Source organism: Heterodontus francisci, chromosome 16, assembly GCF_036365525.1.
Source record: "Heterodontus francisci isolate sHetFra1 chromosome 16, sHetFra1.hap1, whole genome shotgun sequence".
NCBI lineage: Eukaryota > Metazoa > Chordata > Chondrichthyes > Heterodontiformes > Heterodontidae > Heterodontus > Heterodontus francisci.
In genome coordinates, this window is record NC_090386.1 from 70,731,831 (window position 1) to 70,755,969 (window position 24,139).

General features: G+C 41.4%; 1 protein-coding gene across 2 annotated transcripts in view; it reads left to right on the forward strand.

The window, feature by feature from the left end:
* tm9sf4 (transmembrane 9 superfamily protein member 4) overlaps nucleotides 1-24,139 on the forward strand; it is a 73,036-nt gene that overhangs the window by 37,362 nt on the left and 11,535 nt on the right. For both annotated transcript variants that reach the window (XM_068048351.1, XM_068048352.1), the window contains 8 exons: nucleotides 4,544-4,673; nucleotides 5,683-5,806; nucleotides 10,827-10,945; nucleotides 11,400-11,511; nucleotides 14,723-14,793; nucleotides 16,930-17,062; nucleotides 17,156-17,237; nucleotides 22,642-22,717. In XM_068048351.1, the coding sequence (XP_067904452.1) occupies nucleotides 4,544-4,673; nucleotides 5,683-5,806; nucleotides 10,827-10,945; nucleotides 11,400-11,511; nucleotides 14,723-14,793; nucleotides 16,930-17,062; nucleotides 17,156-17,237; nucleotides 22,642-22,717 (847 nt within the window). The remainder of the gene's footprint in view (nucleotides 1-4,543; nucleotides 4,674-5,682; nucleotides 5,807-10,826; nucleotides 10,946-11,399; nucleotides 11,512-14,722; nucleotides 14,794-16,929; nucleotides 17,063-17,155; nucleotides 17,238-22,641; nucleotides 22,718-24,139) is intronic.

Genomic DNA, 24,139 nt, shown 5'->3' on the forward strand with positions numbered 1-24,139 from the left:
ACTTGTATTTATGTAGTGCCTTTAAAGTGTCCCAAGGCGCTGCACAGAAATGTTATGAAGCAAAATTTGACGCCAAGTGACATGAGATATTAAGGCAGATGACCAAAAGCGAGTTTAAAGAGGTAGGTTTTGAAGAATTTTAAAGGAGGAAGGAGAGGAAGAAAGGTGGAAACGTTTATGCAGGGAATTCCAGAGCTTTAGGGCCTTGGCTAAAGGCAAGGCTGCCAATGGTTGAACGATTAAATTTGGGGGTGCTCAAGAGGCCACAATTGGAGGAGCGCAGATATCTTGGTTGGTTGTGGGACTGGAGGAGATTACAGAGATAGAGAGGAGCAAGGCCACTGGTGGGATTTGAAAACCAGGACGAAAATTTCAAAATTGAGTCTTTGCTTAAATGAGAACCAAGGTAGGTCAGCAAGCACAGGGGTGATGGATGAATGGGACATGGGCAACTGAATTTTGGATGATCTCAAGTTTAAGTAGGGAGGGTAGAACATGGGAGGCCAGCCAGGAATGTGTGAGAATTGCCAGTACTAGAGGGAATGCTAGTGGTGATCTTCTATTTGCATGGAAAACTGGAGAAGCTGGGAACATAAATAATTCCTAATTGGTCAGTTGCAGAGTAGACAGCAGGGGGTTGAAGCCATTACTAGTTTTCTGCCCTACATTAGAATGGCTTGTCAGTTGACCAGGAGCCAGAAACAATACTTACCAATGACTCAGATCCTAATTTTGAACCCAACTTTTCTTGTTAACTAACAACATGCACATACAAGCTAAAACAGATAGTTGGAGTTTTCCAGTGCAGTTTGACCATTTTCAAATCAGAGATCCTTACCTCCACAGCTCAAGCTGTATCCCTGTTCAGCTGTAGATTTCTAAATGGGTGCATTGTACTGTTTCAAATTGACATTCTGTAGGGAAGGATAATTGTTTTCCATCTCCCTTGGAAGGGGCACTTTACTACCATTGGGGTAGTTCAGCGAGAAACAAAAAGAGATGAGAAATGTTGGTGACGGAAGCTAAATTATTTAAGTCTGAGAACAGTTACTGATTATTGTGTCTGTTCTATGGACAAATTTTTCCCACAGGAATAGAAATTTTGAGCTTTTGCTTTTTGAAAAACTGATTTAGGTCGCGTGCTCTTATTGTGCTGATGCTCATTCATGCTTCTTAGTCAGCTAGAGTTACCAGTTCTTGATGAGTTGCTGAACTCATCTTTTGTAATTCACTTACAGTTGCATGCTCTACTAAACCATATACTGCTTCACTTGTAGGTTCACTTTGAAAATTAAAAATAAACTTAGATTTTTATAGCACCATTCACAACCTCAGGATGTCCCAAAATGCTTTATGGCCAATTAAGTACTTCTGAAGAGTAGTCACTGTTGTAATGTAGAAAATGCAGCAATTTGTGCACAGCAAGAGTCCACCAACAGCAATGTGTTACTGACCAGATAATCTGTTTCACTGATGTTGATTGAGGGATAAATATTTGCCATAACCAGTAGTTACTCTGACAATAAAACCATAATTGACTGTTGCAAAGATATAGAGAATGAATAAGTAATTCTTGGGTGATTTGTATCTGGTCTTGGATCTTTTTATTCATACGCCTTCACCATGTATGAGTAAAAAAATAACTGCCTCTGCCTTTGATAAATATCAACACTCCTCTGTAGTCTGCTAGTAAATGCTTAGTGTAACCTCAGAGCTTGGGAGACGAACATACGATATAGGAGCAGGAGTAGGCCACTTGACCCCTCGAGCCTGCTCTGCCATTTAATAAGTTCATGGCTGAACTGATTACTCCACATTTCCACCTACTCCCGATAACCTTCCACCCCCTTGCTTATCAAGAATCTATCTATCTCTGCCTTAAAATTATTCAAAGGCTCTACTTCCACTGCCTTTTGAGGAAGAGAATTCCAAAGACTCACGACCATCTGAGAGAAAAAATGTCACTTCATTTCTGTCTTAAATGGGCCACCCCGTATTTTTGAACAGTGACCCCCTAGTTCGAGATTCTACCACAAGGGGAAACATTTTTTCCACACCACCCTGTCAAGACCCCTCAGGATCTTATATGTTTCAATCAAGTTGCCTCTTATTCTTCTAAATTCCAGTGTAAACAAGTCTAGCCTGTCCAATCTTTCCTCATAAGACAGCCCACCCGTTCCAGGTATTAGTCTAGTAAACCTCCTCAGTACTGCCTCCAACGCATTTACATCCTTCCTTAAATGAGGAGACCAGTATTGTACACAGTACTCCAGATGCGGTCTCACCAATGCCATGTATAGCTGAAGCATAACCTCCATGCTTTTGTATTCAATTTCCCTCGCGATAAACGATAACACTCTATTAGCTTTCCTAATTACTTGTTGTACCTGCATACTAACCTTTTGCAATTCATACACTAGGACACCCAGATCCCTCTGCATCTCAGAGCTCTGCAATCTCTCTCCATTTAAATAATATGCTTTTTTATTCTTCCTGCCAAAGTGGACAATTTCCCACTTTTCCCACATTATACTTCATTTGCCAGGTCTTTGCCCACTCACTTAACCTATCTATATCCCTTTGTAGCCTCCTTATGTCCTCTTCACAAGTTACTTTCCTACCTATCTTTGTGTCATCAGCAAATTTAGCAACCTTACCTTCGGTCCCTTCATCTAAGTCATTTATATAAATTGTAAAAAGTTGAGGGCCCAGCACAAATCCCTGTGGCGCACTACTCGTTACATCTTGCCAACCAGAAAATGACCCATTTATGCCTTCTGTTTCCTGTTAGCTAACCCATCTTCTATCCATGCCAATATGTTACCCCCTACACCATAAGCTTTTATTTTATGCAATAACCTTTGATGTGGCACCTTATCAAATGCCTTCTGGAAATCTAAGTACAATACATCCACTGGTTCCCCTTTATGCACAGCACATGTAACTCCCTCAAAGAACTCCAATAAATTGGTTAAATGTGATTTCCCTTTCACAAAACCATGTTGACTCTGCCTAATTACCTTGAATTTTTCTAAATGCCCTGCTATAACATCTTTAATAATAGCTTCTAACATTTTCCCTAAGACAGATGTTAAGCTAACTGGCCTGTAGTTTCTTGCTTTCTGTCTCCCTCCCTTTTTGAATAAGGGAGTTATATTCACTATTTTCCAATCTAAAGGAACCTTCCCTAAATCTAGGGAATTTTGGAAAATTAAAGCTAAGGCATCAATTATCTCACTGGCCACTTCTTTTAACACCCTAGGATGCAGTCCATCAGGACCCGGGGACTTGTCAGCCCACAGCTCCAACAATTTGTTCAGTACCACTTCCCTGGTGATAGTAATTTTCTTGAGTTCCTCCCTTCCATTTCTGACTTACAGTGAAGACCGATGTAAAATATCTGTTCTGTTCCTCTGCCATCTCCTTATTATCCATTATTAATTTCTCAGACTCAATTTTTATAGGACCAACGCTCACTTTGTTAACTCTTCTCTTTTTTAAAATATTGATAGAAACTCTTACTATCTGTCTTTATATTTCTAGCTAGCTTTCTCTCGTACTCTAATTTTACCTTCCTTATCAATGAGACATCTTTTCTTTTGGCTGTACCTGAAATGTATTTGCACCAACTCAGTTCCTCGTACCAGTGCAAAATAACCTGTACTTGAGAACTAAGTTCGCAGGCTCATGGAGAAGCCATAAGGATAGTTGGTGTGGAAAAATAAGAAAAATTTCACTTGTCCTGTAGCTGCTGCTCTACTAAGATTGCATTATTGGGATAGAGTAGAGAGCTTTATACATGCTTTTTTATACATGACCAAGGAGTACTTGAATTTGAGGTTTGAGGGTAAATTCGCCAACCCCAAGCTCCCAGCAGCAGCTGCGCTTGAAGGGAACAAGTATTGGACAAACCACGCTACACTGTCACAGTCCAGCAAAAAATCACTAGAATGCTACCAGGAATTGGGTTTTAGTTGAGAAAACCTCAAAAAATGAGGCTTTTGTTCACTGCAACAGAGAAGGCCAAGGGGACAAACATAACAATTTTTCCTAATTTTGAAGACCTTTGAACAGATCAGCGAATTGGTGACCAGGTGACATCGACACAGGATTATGATGAGAACGACGACAGGGGACCTCAGAGACATTTTTGCAGAGGTTATTAGAGTCGCAGAGTTATACAACACAGAAACAGGCCCTTCGGCCCGTCGTGTCCGTGACGGCCATCAAGTACCTATCTATTCTAATCCCAGTTTCCAGCACTTGGCCCGTAGCCTTCTATGCTATGGCGCTTCAAGTGCTCATCTAAATACTTCTTAAATGTTGTGAGGGTTCCTGCCTCTACCATCCCTTCAGGCAGCGTGTTCCAGATTCCATCCACCCTCTGGGTGAAATTTTTTTTCCTCAAATCCCCTCTAAACCTCCTGCTCCTTACCTTAAATCTTTACTACATTGAAGCTGTAATTTCCATGATCTTTTGAATATGAAGTTTGAGGCATTCCTTTTCTCCTCAGTATATGTGAATGGTAATTATCTGTTACAGAATTGCAGATAACCTGCCTGTCGCAACACGTTTAGAATTTTATCCAAACCATGATGACAATGACAAAAAGAAAGAAAAGGAAGTACAGTTTGAGCATGGTTACAGACTGGGATTTATTGACAACAACAAGGTAAAACTAACTGGACAGATTTTCAAATCAAGTCGTTTAATTGCAATATAACCTGAAACATATAGCAGTGAAATTAGACATTTGGTCCATTAAGGGAACAGTGAACTAAACTGTGATATCAATTCCTATGATTTGACCAGTCCTTACATTTTTTGGCTTTGGTGATTCTTGATAGGAATCAATATAAAAAAAATAGCAAACAGTGCTGTTTTTCTGAAACTGCTTGCTAGTGAGTCCTGTAGTTGATGTCAGTTAAATGGTTTTGTCCTGAGTATTGAAGCATGACAAATTTAAAATACTAAATAATGCCCTATAAAGTAAGCATGTTTTGTTAAAAAATGCTTTATCCTGGAAGTGCCCCTGTATCTCTATAATTGCCTTTTCCGATAATCTTACATTGCAATTAAATATTTTTTAAATTGTAGTAGAAGCTTCTACGTATTTCACTTATGAATCCCTAATAAATGTTGGTGAGGGCTGAACAGAATTTTGTGGAGATTTAAGTCTAGAAATTAGTGATTTTATCATGATTGCTTAAATGGGGGTATCAATTTTCTTTCTCTAGGATTTAGAATGAATGTGTTATGTCTGTTAAAGTAATAATGAGGAATTCTACACAAATGTTTAAGTGATCGCACAATAGCATCACTTGCCGTATTTCCACACTGGTTATTTACAAAGCAGAAATTAATGTTGTCATTTGCATCGGAGTAGCAAAATAATGCGTTGCTCTCATCTATATTTCTCATTTTGTGCGTAGCAAACGTGAGCTTTCATGCCCGCCAGGTTAATAGTTTCTATACTGGATTAAGTCTAAAATAAGTCACATAAGCTAAACGTTGTAATTATCAGCTGTTGTGCAATGTGCATTGTGAACCCTTTTGCAATTGTCTGTTTTTATGTCTGTGCACATAGGTGTAGCTGTAGGAGAACAGGCATACCTAGTATTGTATTTATAGCTTACACTTCTCTTGCATAAAGATTAAGTTAACATATTCCTATTTTACAGTTCTACCTCCACAACCATCTCTCCTTCATTGTTTATTATCACAAGGAAGAAATAGAGAAAGACCAGGAACCTACATACAGAGTTGTGCGCTTTGAAGTTGTACCACAAAGTGTTAAGTATGAAGGTAATAGTGTTCTTTCTGGATATAATTTGAGCACATTTGTATGTAGCAACCTGTTCATAGACAAACAACTACAAAGATGGAGAAATAAATACAAAACATATGTGAACAACTGTAAACTTACATGATCAACACTGCTCTGGTTTGTGTTTGTTATGCATATGTATAGACTTGAGTATAAAGCAGTAAACTATGCTTAAAAAATATCTTATAGGACATTTTTCATATGTTAACCTCTACATCGCAGTGAGCAGTAATGTAATTGGTTCTATGTCATATTTATTTTGCCACATGACAGCACATTGAAAATGGAATGCAACAAACAACAGTATTGAGCTTAGGAAAAAGAGCGTGGTTCAGATTTCTGGTTCCATGCTCATGTGGATTTGCTGTATTATTGATAGTCCTTTGTTGTGCTCTGCTTTTTGAGCAAAGTTCCCAGTTTGGATCCCTCTAGCAGTTCCTGTATATTGGTAACTCAGTATTTCCATGCGCTTCATATCAATTCAATTTTCAGTGATATGAAAAAAAGCAATGTTGGGAACTATGCAAATAATTCTTGTGGACAAATAATATGCTTTTGATCTATGTTGATGCGATAAAGTAATTCAATCCATACAATCGCTTTGTAGTTTCCCCTTTTTAAAAAAAAAAGTCATCATTGTTTCTGTTGTCAGCTCACTTTTCCTTTCAGGCTTCAAGAAGAGTCCTAAAGGTTCAAACTGTGAGAGGCCAGTAGAATGTGAACAGCCAGAAGATTGTTAAGTTTAGCTTCAGTGGGAGTTTAATGCTGTCATCGAGTTACAATTGGACAGGAGGCTTTTTTTCTATAATTAATACTTGTGAAATTGGGTGGAGTTTGATTCTTGCACTAAGTTAGTGCTAATGAGAGTTCAGGCTAACCCTGGCTATGTTTTTAAGTTGGATGTGCAGGTATGACAGTGCAGACAATCCTCATGATGTGGGTGGAGTACGATTTTTGGGTCATAGATCCGCAATGTATCAGGTGGTAGCACATTTGTGCTACAGTATTTGAAAACAGTCTGTGGAACAGAGAAACTGGTTAAGGACTGCATCAGAGAGGATGAGGGGTTTTATAGAGCATCGGTAATGTCACAGTGCTGGATAGTTCAGGATATGGGGATGGTGTAGAAAGAGAAGTGGATGACAATTTACAGGGACAACAAAAGGAGACAGGACTCGCACATGCAGAAAACCACTAAGATACTGGAACTGTGTGTTAGATATTTAGTGTTGGGGAAGCACAAGGTGACATTGACTCAGAGGAGGATAGTATTGGGTTTCATTTTGGCACCACGGAGCAAGGGACTACTTGGGAATCGATTGACTACAAGAATAGTGGTAAAGGTCGATTCTATAGGCAAGGTACGGATAGTATTGGGTTTCATTTTGGCACCACGGAGCAAGGGACTACTTGGGAATCGATTGACTACAAGAATAGTGGTAAAGGTCGATTCTATAGGCAAGGTACAGACACTTTTCTTACCTCCTTGGTGTCAGGGTAAAAAACATCATGGATCAGGTGGATGAACTTCTGGAAGGGTTGGAGAGCAGATAGAGGTTCGAGTTCATGATGGAAGCAGTGACATAAATAGATGTTTGTTTAAGGTAATGCAGAGGAAGATGAATGAATTGGACACTAGATTGAAAAAAAGGGGTGATACCGCCATCACCATCCCCCAGGTATGTCCTGCCCCACCAGCTGGACAGACCCAGCAGAGGTGGTAGCACAGTGGTATACAGTCGGGAGGGAATTGCACTGGGAGTCCTCAACATAGACTCCAGACCCCATGAAATCTCATGTATCAGGTCAAACATGGGCAAAGAAACCTCCTGCTGATTACCACCTACCTCCACCACGCCCCACCCCCCCAAGCTGATGAATTAGTACTTCTCCATGTTGAACACCACTTGGAGGAAACACTGAGGGTGGCAAGGGCACAGAATGTACTCTGGATGGGGGATTTCAATGTCCAACACAAGAGGGAAACCCATACTTGACCTCGTCCTTACCAATTTACCTGTTGCAGATGCATTTGTCCATGACGGTATTGGTAGGACCACCGCACAGTCCTTGTGGAGATGAAGTCCCGTCTTCACATTGAGGATACCCTCCATCATGTTGTGTGGCACCACCACTGTGCTAAATTGGATAGATTTTGAACAGATCTAGCAATGCAAAACTGGGCATCCATGAGGCACTGTGGGCTATCGGCAGCGGCAGAATTGTACTCGACCACAATCTGTAACCGGCATATCCCCCACTGTACCATTACCATCAAGCAGGGGGATCTACCCTGGTTCAATGAAAAGTGCAGGAAGGCATGCCAGGCGCAGCACCAGGCATACCTCAAAATGAGTTGTCAACTTGGTGAAGTCACCACCCAGGACTACTTGCATGCCAAACAGCGTAAGCAGCATGCGATAGACAGAGCTAAGCGATCCTACAAACAACGGATCAGATATAAGCTCTGCAGACCTGCCACATCCAGTTGTGAATGGTGGTGGGCAACTAACTGGAGGAGGTGGCTCCACAAATATCCCCATCCTCAATGATGGAGGAGCCCAGCACATGAGTGCAAATGATAAGGCTGAAGCATTTGCAACAATCTTCAGCCAGAAATGCCGAGCGGATGATCCATCTGTCTCCTCCTGAAGTCCCCAGCGTCGCAGATGCCAGACTTCAGCCTGTTCGATTCACTCCACTCGATATCAAAAAATGACTGAAGGCACTGGATACTGCAAAGGCTATGGGCCCTGGCAACATTCCGGCAATAGTACTGAAGACCTGTGCTCCAGATCTTGACGCACCCCTAGCCAGGCTGTTAAGTACAGCTACAGCACTGGCATCTACCCAGCAATGTGAAAAATTGCCCAGGTATGTCCTATACACAAAAAGCAAGACGAATCCAACCCAGCCAATTACCGCCCCATCAGTCTGCTCTCGATCATCAGTAAAGTGATGGAAGGTGTCATCAACAGTGCTATCAAGCGGCACTTGCTCAGCAATAACCTGCTCAGTGACGCTCAGTTTGGGTTCTGCCAGGACCACTGAGCTCCTGACCTCATTACAACTTTGGTTCAAACATGGACAAAAGAGCTGAACTCACGAGGTGAGAGTGACTGCCCTTGACATCAAGGCAGCATTTGACCGAGTATGGCATCAAGGAGCCCTAGCAAAACTGGAGTTAATGGAATCGGGGGAAACACTCTGCTGGTTGGAGTCATATCTAGTGCAAAGGAAGATGGTTGTGGTTGTTGGAGGTCAATCATCTCAATTCCAGGACATCACTGCAGGAGTTCCTCAGGGTAGTGTTCTAGGCCCAACCATCTTCAGCTGCTACATCAATGACCTTCCTTCAATCATAAGGTCAGTAGGGATGTTAGCTGATGATTGTACATTGTTCAGCACCATTCGCGATTCCTCAAATACTGAAGCAGACCGTGTAGAAATACACCAAGACCTGGAAAGTATCCAGGCTTGGGCTGAAAAGTAGCAAGTAACATTCGTGCTATGCAAATGCCAGGCAACGACTATCTCAAATAAGAGAGAATCTAATCATCTCCCATTGACATTCAATGGCATTACCATCACTGAATCCCCCACTATCAACATCCTGGGGGTTAGCATTGACCAGAAACTGAACTGGAGTAGCCATATAAATACCGTGGCTGCAACAGCAGGTCAGAGGCTGGGAATCCTGCAGCGAGTAACTCACTTCCTGACTCCCTAAAGCCTGTCCACCATCTACAAGGCACAAGGTGGAATACTCTCCACTTGCCTGGATGGGTGCAGCTCCAACAACACTCGAGGCTCGCCACCATCCAGGACAACGCAACCTGCTTGATTGGCACCCCATCCACAAACATTCACTCCCTCCACCTCAAACGCACAGTGGCAGTGATGTGTACCATCTGAAAGATGCACTGCAGCAACGCACCAAGGCTCCTTCAACAGGACCTTCCAAACGCGCAGCTTGTATCACCTAGAAGTACAAGAGCAGCAGATGCATGGGAACACCACCACCTGCCAGTTCCCCGCCAAGCCATACACCATTCTGACTTGGAACTTTATCACCATTCCTATACTGTCGTTGGGTCAAAATCCTAGAACTCACTTCCTAACAGCACTGTTGGTGTACCTACCCCACATGAACTGCAGCGGTTCAGGAAGACAGCTCGCCACCACCTTCACAAGGCAATTAGGGATGGGCAATAAATGCTGTCCTAACCAGCGATGCCCACATCCCATGAACGAATAATTTAAAAAAAATCCCAAATACTTTTAATTTATGCTGATACTTCAGTGCAGTAGTGAGTGTGTATTGCGTTGGAGGTGTTCTTTGGATGAGATGTTAAAACTAGACCCCAGCTGCTAGTTCAGGCAGATGGTAAAGATCCGTTGCATTGTTTGAAGAGCAGGGGGTTTCTCTTAGTGTCCTGGCCAATATTTCTCATTCATCATAACCACCAAGAAAACGATTAATTGCTCTTATGGGATCTTACTGTGGGCAGTAATGGCTGCTACGTTTATATATTCAGCAGAACCTGCAACATTTCTTTTCCTTTGGTTCGTTCCTTCAGACTGTATTTGTTTTTACAGTGCTCAGTTTGACTATGAACTGTCTTCCTCTCCCCACCCCAACATAACAAATTTTAGGTCAGTTAACAGTATTGGAAAGGTGAATTCCCCCCTTTTTAAAAAATAAAACCAGCAAATATGTTTAATAAGCTATTCTGAGGGGCAAGTTAAACCAGAAGAAAAAATGGGCACAAACTTGCTTGTTCACTAAATTTGGGTAAGTGATAAATTAAAGGTGACTTCTTAACCCTATTATGCTAACAAGTTCAGTCTGTATAGTTAGCATTTTTCTGAGCTAAATAAATATTTGTCTCATTACTTAATGAGTAAATATTCCAAAAGTTATGTTTGAGCCCAATAAATATTTGGCTGTTGTAAACCTATATTTATTGAATTGTCACAGTTCATTTTTTGTCCCAGATTTAAAAGCTGATGAGAAAGGAAATTGCATCCTGCCTGAGGCTGCAGGCTCTCTTCCCCAGGAGATTGATCCCAACAAAGAAAATGATGTGCTTTTTACTTACTCTGTCCGTTGGGAGGTAAGCATAACGTCAGAAATCAATGTGTCTGTATAGAGCCCTACATGAGTCAATTCCAGAGCATTTGTGTTTGCTGACAGTTCTCATTCAAACTCAAATATTACAGTTTTGGAGATTTTGTGAAGTGAAAATGTGAATCTCTGTGAATTTGAGAGATATGAATCACAAAGCTAGGCACTAATAGTCTATTATTTTATTTGTATTGTGCACGAGCAAATAACATCTGCTATTGTTTGTGCATATGAACACCCAGTATGTCAAGATGACCTTAGGTTTACTGTTGATTTCTGAACTGCTATCCTGGCCTCAGGTTATTGTAAAAGTTTGTTCAGACTGTGTAATTAAACTTTACTAGAATATGAAACTCTTCAGTGTCAAAGTTAATACAAATAGTTTATGGAGACTATGTATAATGTAAAATGTTACGCAGAACTACTGTACTTTGTATTTCTAGGGAAGTGTTATTAAATGGGCATCACGCTGGGACACCTACTTAACCATGAGTGATGTACAGATTCACTGGTTCTCAATTGTGAATTCGGTGGTTGTAGTTTTCTTCCTCTCTGGTGAGTTGGTTACTGTTACATGTGACATTTTAGTGGAACTATTTCACGATTCTTTAAGGTTATGAAAGAGTTTGATGAGGTAGACATAGAGACGATTGTGTCCACTTGTGCAGAACAAAACCAGGGGCCATAAATATAAGATATTAATAAATTTAATAGGAAATTCAGGTGAAACATCTTTACCTAGAGAGTGGTTAGAATGTGGAACTCGCTACTACAAGGCTTAGTTGAGGTAACTAGTATAGATGCATTAAAGAGGAAACTAGATAAACAAAGGAAAAAGGAATAGAAGGTTATATTGATTAGGGCTAGATGAAGAGGGGTGTGGGGTGCCTCATGTAGAGTATAAACACTGGCATGGATTGGTTGGGACGAATGGCCTATTTCTGTGCTGCACATTCTGTGTTATTACATGTAATATGAACAAACTGTCTATGTGGCAGTTAATACCTCCTCCTTGGTTACAAATCTGCTGCATTTTGTAAAAGCAAAGGATAAGTTCATTAATTCTGGGGAAACTACATAACTAACGTGCATAAAATGTAATGACGTACCAGATAGGTATGCCACACATTAAAGGCCTGCTCGGGTCTGCAAAAAAAAAAACCCGGGCCGAGTCCTTGCATTTTTTCCCATGCCCGACCCGACCATCAGTTAACTTACCTTCCGTTTTTCACTTTGTTGCTGATCTGCACATGCTTAAACTAACTGTAACAAAACCACTTTTCTAGTCAAAAAATTAAATTAACATTGGAGCCACTTACCTGTGATAGAGCGTGTCCAACCCAGCCCGACCTGAGCCCGAATGCCAGACCCAGAAGTGCAACCCGATCCAACCTGAACCCGACACGTCGTCGGGTTCAGGTCGGGTAGCAGGCCTTTACCACACGTGTCTCATTCGTGGGAAAATGCTCAGACTTTCTCCTCCAGAGTATTTTAGATTAGATAGTCTGGGTAATCTTAGTGGACTCTGTTTTCAACTGGTCAGTCTGTTCTATTCATAGTTTTTCCCAGGAAATCATGGTGCCATTTCTGGCAAACCTCCATGATTTTTAACTGACATGAAGTAGCTTGCCGACAGGCTCAGATATTGGCAGTGTTCAAGTCAGTTCAGGTCATATGACAACAAACATCAACCAACCACACACTATCCAGGCAGCCATTAAGATGGCATGAAACAGGGAAAATAATCAGCACAGTGTGTGTGCCTCCACTCAGCTCCAGTATTGACATCAGTTTTTGAAAGCAGAAGAAATGCTCATCAGCAGCGAAACATCACTGTTGCCTGACATGTTTGTTGTGGTTTAATTAAATATAGCTATAACTGTGTATCTCATATAATTGAGGAAAATATTAAGAAGGCTTTAGTTGGAAGTTGCTGATCTTTAGCTGTTTAAAATTGCCCATTGTCAAACCCTTATTGGTACCAAGGACAAGTGCTGTGAATCTGCTGTCCCCTTTTGGTACCAGGAGGCACATCAGTGCTGAGCCACTGCGGGGTCTTGCTGACAGCAGTTGATGTTCAGAACGTTTGGTATTTGGTATAAAATATTACATAAGCCAACTGCAAAACACATGCTATTAATTATAAAAGAGAATTTCCCTATGATGGGGGCACTCAGAATTCTCAGTCACACCCCAAATAGCTGTGGTATTCCATAATTAAATATTTAAATTCTCATGGTTTCTCCAGAACCATCTCAGGTTGGAACTTATTCCTGTAATGTGTGATGGGAGGTCACCATTGACCAGAAACTTAAACTGGACCAGCCAAAGAAATACTGTGGCTATAAGAGCAGGTCACAGGCTGTGAATTCTGCCTCCTGACTCCCCAAAACCTGCCTACCATCTACTCGGCACAAGTCAGGAGTGTAATAGAAAACTCTCCACTTGCCTGGATGAATGCAGCTCCAACAACACTCAAGGAGCTCGACATCATTCCAGGACAAAGCAGCCACTTGAGCGGCACCCCATCCACCACCTTCAACATACTGGCACATAGTGGCAGCAGTGTGTACCATATACAAGATGCATTGCAGTAACTCGTCAAGCCTCCTGTGGCAGCACCTTCCAAACCCATGACCTCTACCACATAGAAGGACAAGGGCATTGGACGCATGGGAACACCACCATACAAGAATGTAAATTCCCTTCCAAGCCACACACCATCCTGACTTGGAACTATATCGCTGTTCCTTCACTGTTGCTGGGTCAAAAACCTGAACTCCCTTCCTAACAGCATTCTGGGTGTACCTAGACTACGTGGACTGCAGCAGTTCAAGGCAGCGGCTCACTGCCACCTTCTCAAGGGCAATTAGGGATGGACAATAAATGCTGGCCTAGCTAGCAACGCTCACATCCCATAAACGAAATACATAGCGTTTGAAAATGAAAGAGACATACAAACTAGGTAATCTTTCTTTCACCCAATCAAAGCCTTGTCTTAGGGCTGACTATGCCGCTGAATCTGCCAGCTGCTTGTGCTTAAATTTCCAGCGGGTGTTGGGACCCTAACATCGGGCCCATATGGGACACTTGTGGCTGCTTCGATGTTGGGAAAATACTGACACTTTGCAAAATGGCATCTAAGTGAGGCCTTTAATTGGCTGCCCACTTCCTTGGAGTGGGTAGTCGACCTGGTTCCCAGCCACCCCAGGAAAGTCCCCAAGAAGCGGGAATGCGTTCCGTCACTGCCCCCCCCCCAAACAAACCTCTCAACCCCATCTCCACAGGGCTGGGAAAATTCAGCCCTTCATGTCTAGATTGTCAGGTTGTAACGAGGCTGCTGCTAGAGAACTACTTAGAAATTGAATTTCTCATCTTCAGTGGAGAATTACACTATGATTTTTCGCTACACAGCATAAGTGAAGTACCAGTGTCTTGAATCCTTGGCATCAACATGTATATTAAGTAGTTCATTTTGTGATGCATTCCCTCCAACCTGCTCAAATGCTGTCAGCACCTTTAATGCGATATTAATTCCTTAAAGGAATTTTCCAGAACACAACTCTTGCAGTTAATCATTTGAAAAACCATGTAAAATTTTTCACTTACTCTTAAGGGAAAACATGTTTCCACCTCTTGCTGGTACCTGGAGATGATGGCTGAGTTAAAATTAGAGCTCATGCCCCAACAATCTGAAAATGTTGACGTTATTCATCTTTTATTTTTGAAAACCTGATTTTTAAACTTCGTTTCCGTCCTTTCTCAGGAATTCTCAGCATGATAATCATTCGAACTCTCAGGAAGGACATTGCGAACTATAACAGAGAAGATGACATTGTATGTATTTTTGGTTTGAAGTGACTTGAGAATGAGGAGGGTATTTAACACTCAAGCTGCTGGCAGTTTGTGGGAAATTCTGTCTTCCTGTCACAAATGGTTTAACTTTTCAGCTGTACTCTTGGAGGGAAAAGAACGACTAACTTATACATCGATATAAAAGTTTGCCAACTGCATCTGTGGAGCAGAAAAGTATCTAAGGTTCAAAGTATTCCAATTGGCTTACGTTTCTTAACAGCCAATTAAAAAACACAAATAAGTACTTTACTCCTCTGATATAATTGTTACAAGTGACTTCAGCATCCATGTTGTTAACGACCCATAGCACCTACATTATATTAATAGTTCTGGAAGGAAAAACCAAAACCAAGCAATTCATTCACCATCTCATTTTCTAGTAACTAAAATAACTTTCTGCCTTGCTGTTACTTTTTCTCTTTCCAAACCTCACATTATTTACTTCAGTCATGATAATTTTTGGGTCCTGCAAGTGTAACCACACTGCGTATCAGTACCTTCACAAGCCCTGTATGTCCAACCATGCTTTGCCCATGTGCTGTATACTTCTTTTTATACTTCAGTTTTAATCTGATTCAATGTTGCCTCTAATTTTTCTTTGTGCGCCATCTGTTTATTGCACAGCCTGTTACATTCCAGGTTGCTGCGTAGCTTAGAAGGAACATTGATCTGGTCAACTGTAATATACCATTCTGAATGGGGAAAGCCCCTTCTATGACAGCTTTGAGTGCTGTGATTTGTTTTTGCTTTGATTTCTTCAGAAGATAATGGGAATGATGAAGCTAATTTTTTCCTGAGAGGGTTTTAAGTTCCATTCCAGAACAGATCATAATTATACAGTGCCCAACAATGTAAAAAAAATCTGGCAAATTGAATACTTGTCCATAACTATTTAAGGTTTAATCGCCATCTAAAGTAAGCTAATGGGAGGCACCTGCAAGATGTTTTTGAGATAAAGCAGCAACGATTTTACTTGTGTTCCTACTCTTTCAGTCTGTCTCATTGTCACATCTTCATTTGTGCTGTAAAGAGAAAATCAGGATCTGGGTTTAATAGGTTCGTACAGTGATTGTTCACTTTTAGGACCTGGGTTTGAATCCAGCTGCGGTACATGGATTGTTGGTTTCCCCTTGGTTTTGATATTGCTTTACGTGAAATAGGTTTTGGGAATGTTATCCTAGTTGCTAATGGACATGTGTTCACAGCATAAAATTACTCATAGTTTGCACAAAATTTCCAGTTTTACTGAGATGCCAGAGGAAGGCTGGTATGTGGAAAAAGAGTGAGAAAGCACCATGTGTGGCACATTTTTATGGCCCCAAAGTTGGAATTAAAGTACATCTGAATAGGAGACAGCTACTGTACACCTTGGCACAATGTGCTTGGTCTTGGGCTGCTAATTGCTTGATATGAAGTGCAAGTGTTCTATTCTTAGAACTGCCCCATTGAGTACAAAAATTATCAACAAAGTAGAGAAGAAAGAACAAAGACAAATGTTAAATGGAGTTCACATGGGAAACTAGGTAAATGGCATAACGTTTCCCAAAATTCAATTGTAGATTTAAATAGAAATTAATACATTCTTACTCAATCTGACTCTTTTAATTAGGGGAGAGAGGGAAATTTGTTGCCTACTTGCTTTCTTAGAGTCATAGAGAGATACAGCACCGAAACAGGCCCTTCGGCCCACCGGGTCCGCGCTGACCATCAACCACCCATTTATACTAATCTTTCATGAATCCCATTTTCCCTCTCACATCCCCACCTTCCCTCAATTCTCCTACCACCTACCTACACTAGGGGCAATTTTTACAATGGCCAATTTACCTATCAACCTGCAAGTCTTTGGCATGTGGGAGGAAACCTGAGCACCCGGAGGAAACCCACGCGGTCACAGGGAGAACTTGCAAAGTCAGCACAGGCAGTACCCAGAATTGAACCCGGGTCGCTGGAGCTGTGAGGCTGCGGTGCTAGCCACTGTGCTGCCCTTTCTTGATGCACTTGTGTTAAGTACTGGTCAAAGTGGGCGGGGCAGAGTGGCACGGTGAAAATAATGCGCAAAGTGACATTTTTAATTGAAGATTCATCCTCACACGATTTTAAATTTGATGCTTGCAGGAAGACACAATGGAAGAATCTGGTTGGAAACTGGTCCATGGTGATGTATTCAGGCCACCTCAGTATCCCATGATCCTCAGCTCTCTCTTAGGATCAGGGATCCAGTTATTCTGCATGATCCTAATTGTAATCAGTGAGTATTTGCCATCATATTTCTTGCTTCAAAATATGATCAGTTGGAATTTTTCAGAGCTTTTTCTAATTTTGCATATGAATTCATTTTCAGTTGTTGCCATGTTAGGAATGCTGTCACCATCCAGCAGAGGGGCATTGATGACAACCGCATGTTTCCTCTTCATGTTCATGGGGTATGTTAACTAATTTTTCGATATGCTTAATTTCAAGCACTAGAGTATTTTCCTCCTTATTCATTCTCCATGTACACAATTAAAAGATTATCGTGCAAAGAGGGGAGCAACCATTGTATCAGCCAGCCTCTGGCATCATATAAGCACCAAACGATTGTGTTCGCTAGTCTCTTCTTTCCCTTCCCACGATCCATAGGCTTGTGTGTATGTTGTGCTTTGTTCCAAAAGTATCCCAAGTTTTCTTTTCTCCCATCGTTAACAGTTCTACTGTCAGCACGCTGAAGGAAATCTATTGACAGCAGCTTTCAGGTCCTGAACGTGCTCTCTAATTTTCATGTTGATTGTTGTTTTCATGTTCAGGTTGGTGTCTGATTAAGGTTGGCTTATCTTCAACTTTAATTGCTGAATGGGCTGCAGGCTTGAAAATTCACCTTGCCATGCATCCTTCTTTGTTGCCGATACTGTTATGAAAGTGATTCTTTTTTGTTAAAATATTTTTTCAAAGGAATTTATGGTTAAGCTGAATAAATGTGGACCAGGTTTTTTTTTTAATAGTGCCATCAAGGTAAAGGCCTGCTCGGGTCTGCAAATGAGACCCGACCCGACCCGAGCCCGACAGAACCCCATCCGACCCAGCCCGAGCCCTTCCATTTCTTCCTGCACCCGACTATCAGTTAACCTACCTTCCGTTTTTCACTTTGTTCCTTACCTGCACAAGTTTAAAATAACTGTAGTAAAACCACCTTTAAAGTCCAAAAAGTAAATTAACATTAAAATCACTTACCTGAGGTGGTGATAGAGCGCGTCCAAACCGGGCCGACCCAAGCACGAATGCCGGACCTGGAAGTGCGACCCGACCCGAACCCAACCCATGTCGTCAGGTCCTATCGGGTTCAGGTCGGGTAGCAGGCCTTTACATCAAGGGCACTGAGGGAGCCGGATTGGCAACAATGTTGCTAATTGTCACATGGCTCGGGTTAGGCTTGGAGCAGAAACCCTGGTAACTGGCAGAAAAGTGACGAGCATTCCTTTGATTGGACAAGCCCAGTAGTAACAGAGAGCACCTGGAAGGGCAGTAAAAAAGACTGAAAAGCTTTCTGGTAGTGTGTGTGTGGTTTTACCTTCTAGAAGGAGATAAAGTCAAGTCTGAAGAAAAAGTCACGAAAGGTCAGAAGACCACAACCCAGCTTGCTTTCCAGAAACACCCAAGAAAAGACCCTGTGAGGTCCACTGTATTGATTCATCTTGTTTCCTGTATTTCAAGAAAATCTGCTAAAAATAATTCTCAATGCCACCTGAAGAGAACTGTTATAAAGATTTCAGTGACTTGTCTGCATGTGCTCAGAAGTAAAAGCCTGCTCAGATCTGCAAATGAAACCCGACCCAAGCCCGACAGAACCACATCCGACCCGGCCGAGTCCTTTGACTTTTTCCCGCGCCCGACCTGACCATCAGAATATAATAAACTTTATTGAAGAAGTTGTGCTCTACCTTGGATGGAATCGCTCACTGCAGACCAGTGCAGAGTACAAATGCATGTTTTCCTCCTTGAGGTCCTGGCTGTAACCGTGTCCGACCCGACTCGACCCCCAATGTCGGACCCGGAAGAGCAACCCGACCGGAACCTGACATGTCGTCGGGTTCGAGTCAGGTAGCCATGCTCTACTCAGAAGTTAGACTGTATGCCAGTTTGGAACAGCATATCTCATTTGCTGTTTCCTTCAAAAACGAGCAGGTAAACCCAAATGCTTTCTGTCTGTAACAGAGCCCTGATCTAAAAATCCACTTTTTTTGGTTAACTGGTGTATTTGTGTGTCTGTCTGTGTGTGTGTGTGTGTGTGTGTGTGTGAGAGAGAGAGAGACGGGACTAAGGTAAAAAGGGACGTTAACAGTTGGCTAATGTAGAAAGGGGACTTTTAAAAATTAATGTTGTATTTTTAAACATTTGATCTGTGTGATATTGTTTTTACTTCATTACTAGTTAAGACTTGTTTTATAATCTGTTAATTTTGTTGTTCAGTAAAGAAACCTGGTTAGTGTGTTCTATTCTGGCGAAAATAGTGTATCTGATTGACTGTTTCAGTAAGTGGGAAAATTTTTTAAATATGTTGTGACCTGTGGAGAAGTGGGACTGAATTAACAGTGCACTCCTCCCACCTTGGCCATAACAATACCCATAAGGAGTGCTTGCACTTCAGGTAATTCAGTTTCTGGAATTGCATTACTGAGTGCAATAATGGGGTCTGTTATGAGAAAATTCATTGCAAAAAAGTATTTCAAATGTGTATGACTTACCTCAGAACTCAGTGCAGGCACCTAGAGTTGCAGCTTGTTGAAGAAGCACAGTTCAAGGTCAGGCCAGCTTGGAGGAAAAGACCTGTAGGATAGCACTAGTTGAGTCACACTCCACATTGTTTGAATATGGTTGAATTTTTGAGGTGACTAATGAGGGTGGGCAGGGGACTGTCTATGGATGTTGACTATGTCAACTTCCAGAAGGCATTGCACAAGCAAATATTAGACTGCATGGGTTGATAATTGATTAGAGAGGGAGTGTGGATACATGGAATGTGTTCTGATTGACAGAGTGTGACAAGTAGTACCCAGGGATTTATACAGGGGCCTCATGGAAATTCTGCAGCGAGTAACTCGCCTCCTGTCTCCCTAATGCCTGCCCACCATCTACAAGGCACAAGTCAGGAGTTTTATCGAATACTCTCCACTTGCCTGGATGGGTGTAGCTCCAACAACCGTCAGGAAGCTCGAAATCATCCAGGACAAAGCAGCCCGCTTGATTGGCACCCCATCCACAAACATTCAACATTCATTCTCTCCACCTCGGACGCACAGCGGCAGGAGTGTGTACCATCTACAAGATGCACTGCAGCAACTCACCAAGGCTCCTTTGATGGCACCTTCCAAACCTGCGACCTCTACCAGCTAGAAGGGCAAGGGCAGCAAATGCATGGGAACACCACTGCCTGCAAGTTCCCCTCCAAGCCATCCTGACTTGGAAATATATCGCTGTTCCTTCACTGTTGCTGGTTCAAAACCCTGGAACTCCCTTCCTATCAGCACTGTTGGTGTACCTACACCCCAAGGACTCAAGAAGGCAACTCACCACCACCTTCTCAAGGGCAATTGGGGATGGGCAATAAATGCTGTCCATGTCAGCGACGCCCACATCCCACGAACAAACTAATAAAAAAAATCAATGACTTGTATGAAGGAATAGAGAGTATTGCATTTGGATAAGCAAGTTGAGAGGAATAGTGCGTTGTGTAGATGGGCGCAGGAAGGTACAAAGGGACATAGACAAATTCAGTGAGTGGGCGAAACTGTGGCAGCTGCAGCTTAATGTGTGAAAGTGAGTTAATCCACTTTGGATCCAAGAAAGATGAATCAGAATATTTTCTTAATGGTGAGAGACTACAAACTATGGAGGAGCAGAGATTTGGGTATCCAGATATACATCACTTAAAGCTAGTGCATAGGTACAAAAAGTAATCCAAAATGCTATTGGAATGTTGGCCTTTATTCTCAGGAGGAATATAAAGATGGGGGCGGGGGGGGGGTGAAAGGAAGTTATCCTTCAGTTGTAACGAGCCTTTTTACAACCCATGTGGAGGATTGTGTTCAGTTTTGGGAACTGCACATAAGGATACAATTCCTTCCTGGGTGAGGGTCAGTGCAGGTGTACCAAAAGTGTACCAGGGCTTGAAGAGTTAAATTATCAAGATAGCTTGCATAAACTTAGGTTGCATTTCCTTGATTTCAGAACATTGAGGAGTAATCTAATTTAAATGCTTAAAATAATAAAAATACATGATAGGGTAGATACAGAAAGACTACTTCCTTTGTTAGGGTGCCCATAACAATGGGGCACGATCTTAAAATTAGAGCTAGGCCATTCAGGAGCGAAATCAAAAAGCATTTTTTCACACACAGCGTAATAGAGATGTGGAATTTTCTCCCTAAAGTGCTGTGGATGCTAGGTCAATTGAAATTGTCAAGACTGAAATCGCTAAGTTTTTGTTAGGTAAGGGTATTTGGATATGGATCAAGGGTGTAAATGGAGTTGACATTCAAATCAGCCATGATCTAATTTAATGGTGGATTAGACTTGAAGCTGTATGGTCTACCTATGTTCCTATAACCTTAGCCATTACCTCTCTTTGTTGTTCCTGCAAATAAAAGAAGTAAATTGGATGTGAATTGTAGATAACATTTAAATTCTTTATTTATTTATTTAGAGATACAGCACTGAAACAGGCCCTTCGGCCCACCGAGTCTGTGCCGACCAACAACCACCCATTTATACTAACCCTGCAGTAATCCCATAATCCCTACCACCTACCTACAATAGGGGCAATTTACAATGACCAATTTACCTATCAACCTGCAAGACTTTGGCTGTGGGAGGAAACCGGAGCACCCGGCGAAAACCCACGCGGTCACAGGGAGAACTTGCAAATTCTGCACAGGCAGTACCCAGAATCGAACCCGGGTCCCTGGAGCTGTGAGGCTGCGGTGCTAACCACTGCGCCACTGTGCCGCCCTCTTATTAAAACTATTGTCAGATTCTTTTTGCTGTTGAAAGCATGAACTGTGAATCTGCAGTGTGCTATCCATAATTCTTGGGAAACCTACTGTGGCAACATAAGTGGTCTTAAGTAGAGACTTTTCATCAGAGATATACAAAATGACTTGCAAAACGTTTGCAGGAATTGAACTAAAATGTGCGATATTCATTGCTACATTACTTCTTACAAATTTGTACCTGTGAAATGATTAAACTGAGTAATTAAAACTGAGTAGCATTTTAAAGGGAGAAAGGATGGTATTTTTCAGAAGAATATAATCCAGGATAAAGCCATAGTAGGGCTTTATCTTGTCTTAATATTTCAGAAAAGTTCAGTTCATAATGACTATTACTTCCTCCTGGAAGTAAACGGCTTCTATACGTGCAAAAATTTCAGTGAAAGTTAGAAATAAATTCTTTACACAGGGTTATTAGAATGTGGAATTCTCTGACAAACTATTGTAGCAAAATACATAAATTCTTTTAAAAGGGAATTAGTTGCTTGAAAAATTGTAATAAAGGATATGGGGAGTGAGAGATTAGAGCAGGTGGTTCATGAGAAGAATATCGGCACAGAGTTGATAAATGAAATGGCATGTTTTTGTGCTATGACTTTCAGATTCTATTTCAGAAATTCAGAGCAGTTAACTAATTGCTTTTAGGAAATAGCTTTAATTGGACAGCTCTGAAGACTGTGCAATTCTAATATTCATGTACAGTAAGATCCAGTTTTGCAGGTTGTGCGATTGTATTTAGTAAACGGAGTTTTACTAAACCTCTAAGCTTATCCAGTCAGTCTTATGGAAAATGTTTTTTCCCCAGGTTGTTTGGTGGTTATTTTGCAGGCCGTTTGTACCGCACTCTGAAAGGCCACCGATGGAGGAAAGGTGCTTTTTGTGTAAGTACATTATATTGTACATTTTTATGTGGACAAATATTCCGAATGATTTTGGTTTGTTGTTACTCGGGCAAGAATTTGCTAGTCCCATGTGAATTTACTTTGGAAAGATATTCTTTTTAACCTGAGCTCAATTCTAATTCAGTGTATACTTCAAAGCTACTGTAGGAATTAGGGGATAGATTTGTGAGGCTTGGCTCCTAGCATTGAGGCTTTTTGATGAGCTCAACAGCAGAGGTGGGGCTACAACATTGTACATTGTAGCCTCGATTTTCTGTTGCCAGCTCATAGCCGAACAAAATTACCCATTACAAGTTGCATTTTAGTAGTTAATATATTTCAGACCTTCGAGATGTTGAACTGATTTTTTCATTGCATGCACTGGGCATGGAGAGCCTTGCTTGCGAGGAATGTATATTGAAAAATTGTGGAGGGTGTTCCCATAATTTCCCGCTATGCACTTTTGGTGAATGAGACCCTATACTCAAAGCTGCATTTGGAAAATCAGTCCAAAAGCACTTCAAAATGGAATTGAAGCCTTACAAAGTTTGATTCTTGAAGTCTATTTACAAGTTTTGCCTTTGGGTACAGAAGATTTAGTCACTCCTGTAAGTGTTCTGAGCATCATGCTTAAGCAAAATAATTCCAAACTAATCTTTTGAGTCTGGGCAAAATTTGCCCTCACAGCTTTCTGTTTGATAAAACCTGACAGTACCATATGCCAGACCTGACTGACCCATCCACTTACCCTCTTGCTCTGTCTTTCATCTTCCTCTATTCACATCCTGAAAGGAATACATACAGTCCAACACGAGTGTTTATTGATTGCCAAAATATGCTAACAAGTTGCAGACCAACACATTATTTAGTCTTTGTCAAAGATCAAAACATTTTAACCACTTATCACCTCCGCACAATTTTTTTAACTTGTTTGACTACACATTGCTTTACAGCTACAACATTTAAAAATAACTCCCTGTCTCCCTGCCCTCACCACATCCAAAAACCTTTCACTGCAAAATTTGTCATAAATATACCAAAATACACCAGTCTTCTGTCATCACTTACCCTAATGAGCACAAATTTCACCCTAAAGTTTAGAAGTAAAACATTATAATCTAACCGCAGATTGTTAAAACATGCGAGTTATGTGTACATCTGGATAGAGATTTTACTTTATAGGAAAGGTATTTGGGTGATTAAAGTGGTAAAAGTAAGCATGCAATGCTGGAGATATTTTTGAGGAATGTAGTAATATTTCTGCACCATGTCCCTCAACAAAATGTTTCGTATCTTCTACTCTGCTTCAACACATAGTTAAGAATTGGATTTCAAATGCCCCTAAGCACTTTGCCTATTAATTATTACATGTAACTTCCCCCTGGACTTTATTTACCCTGCTGCTCTGGGAAAGATGAATGC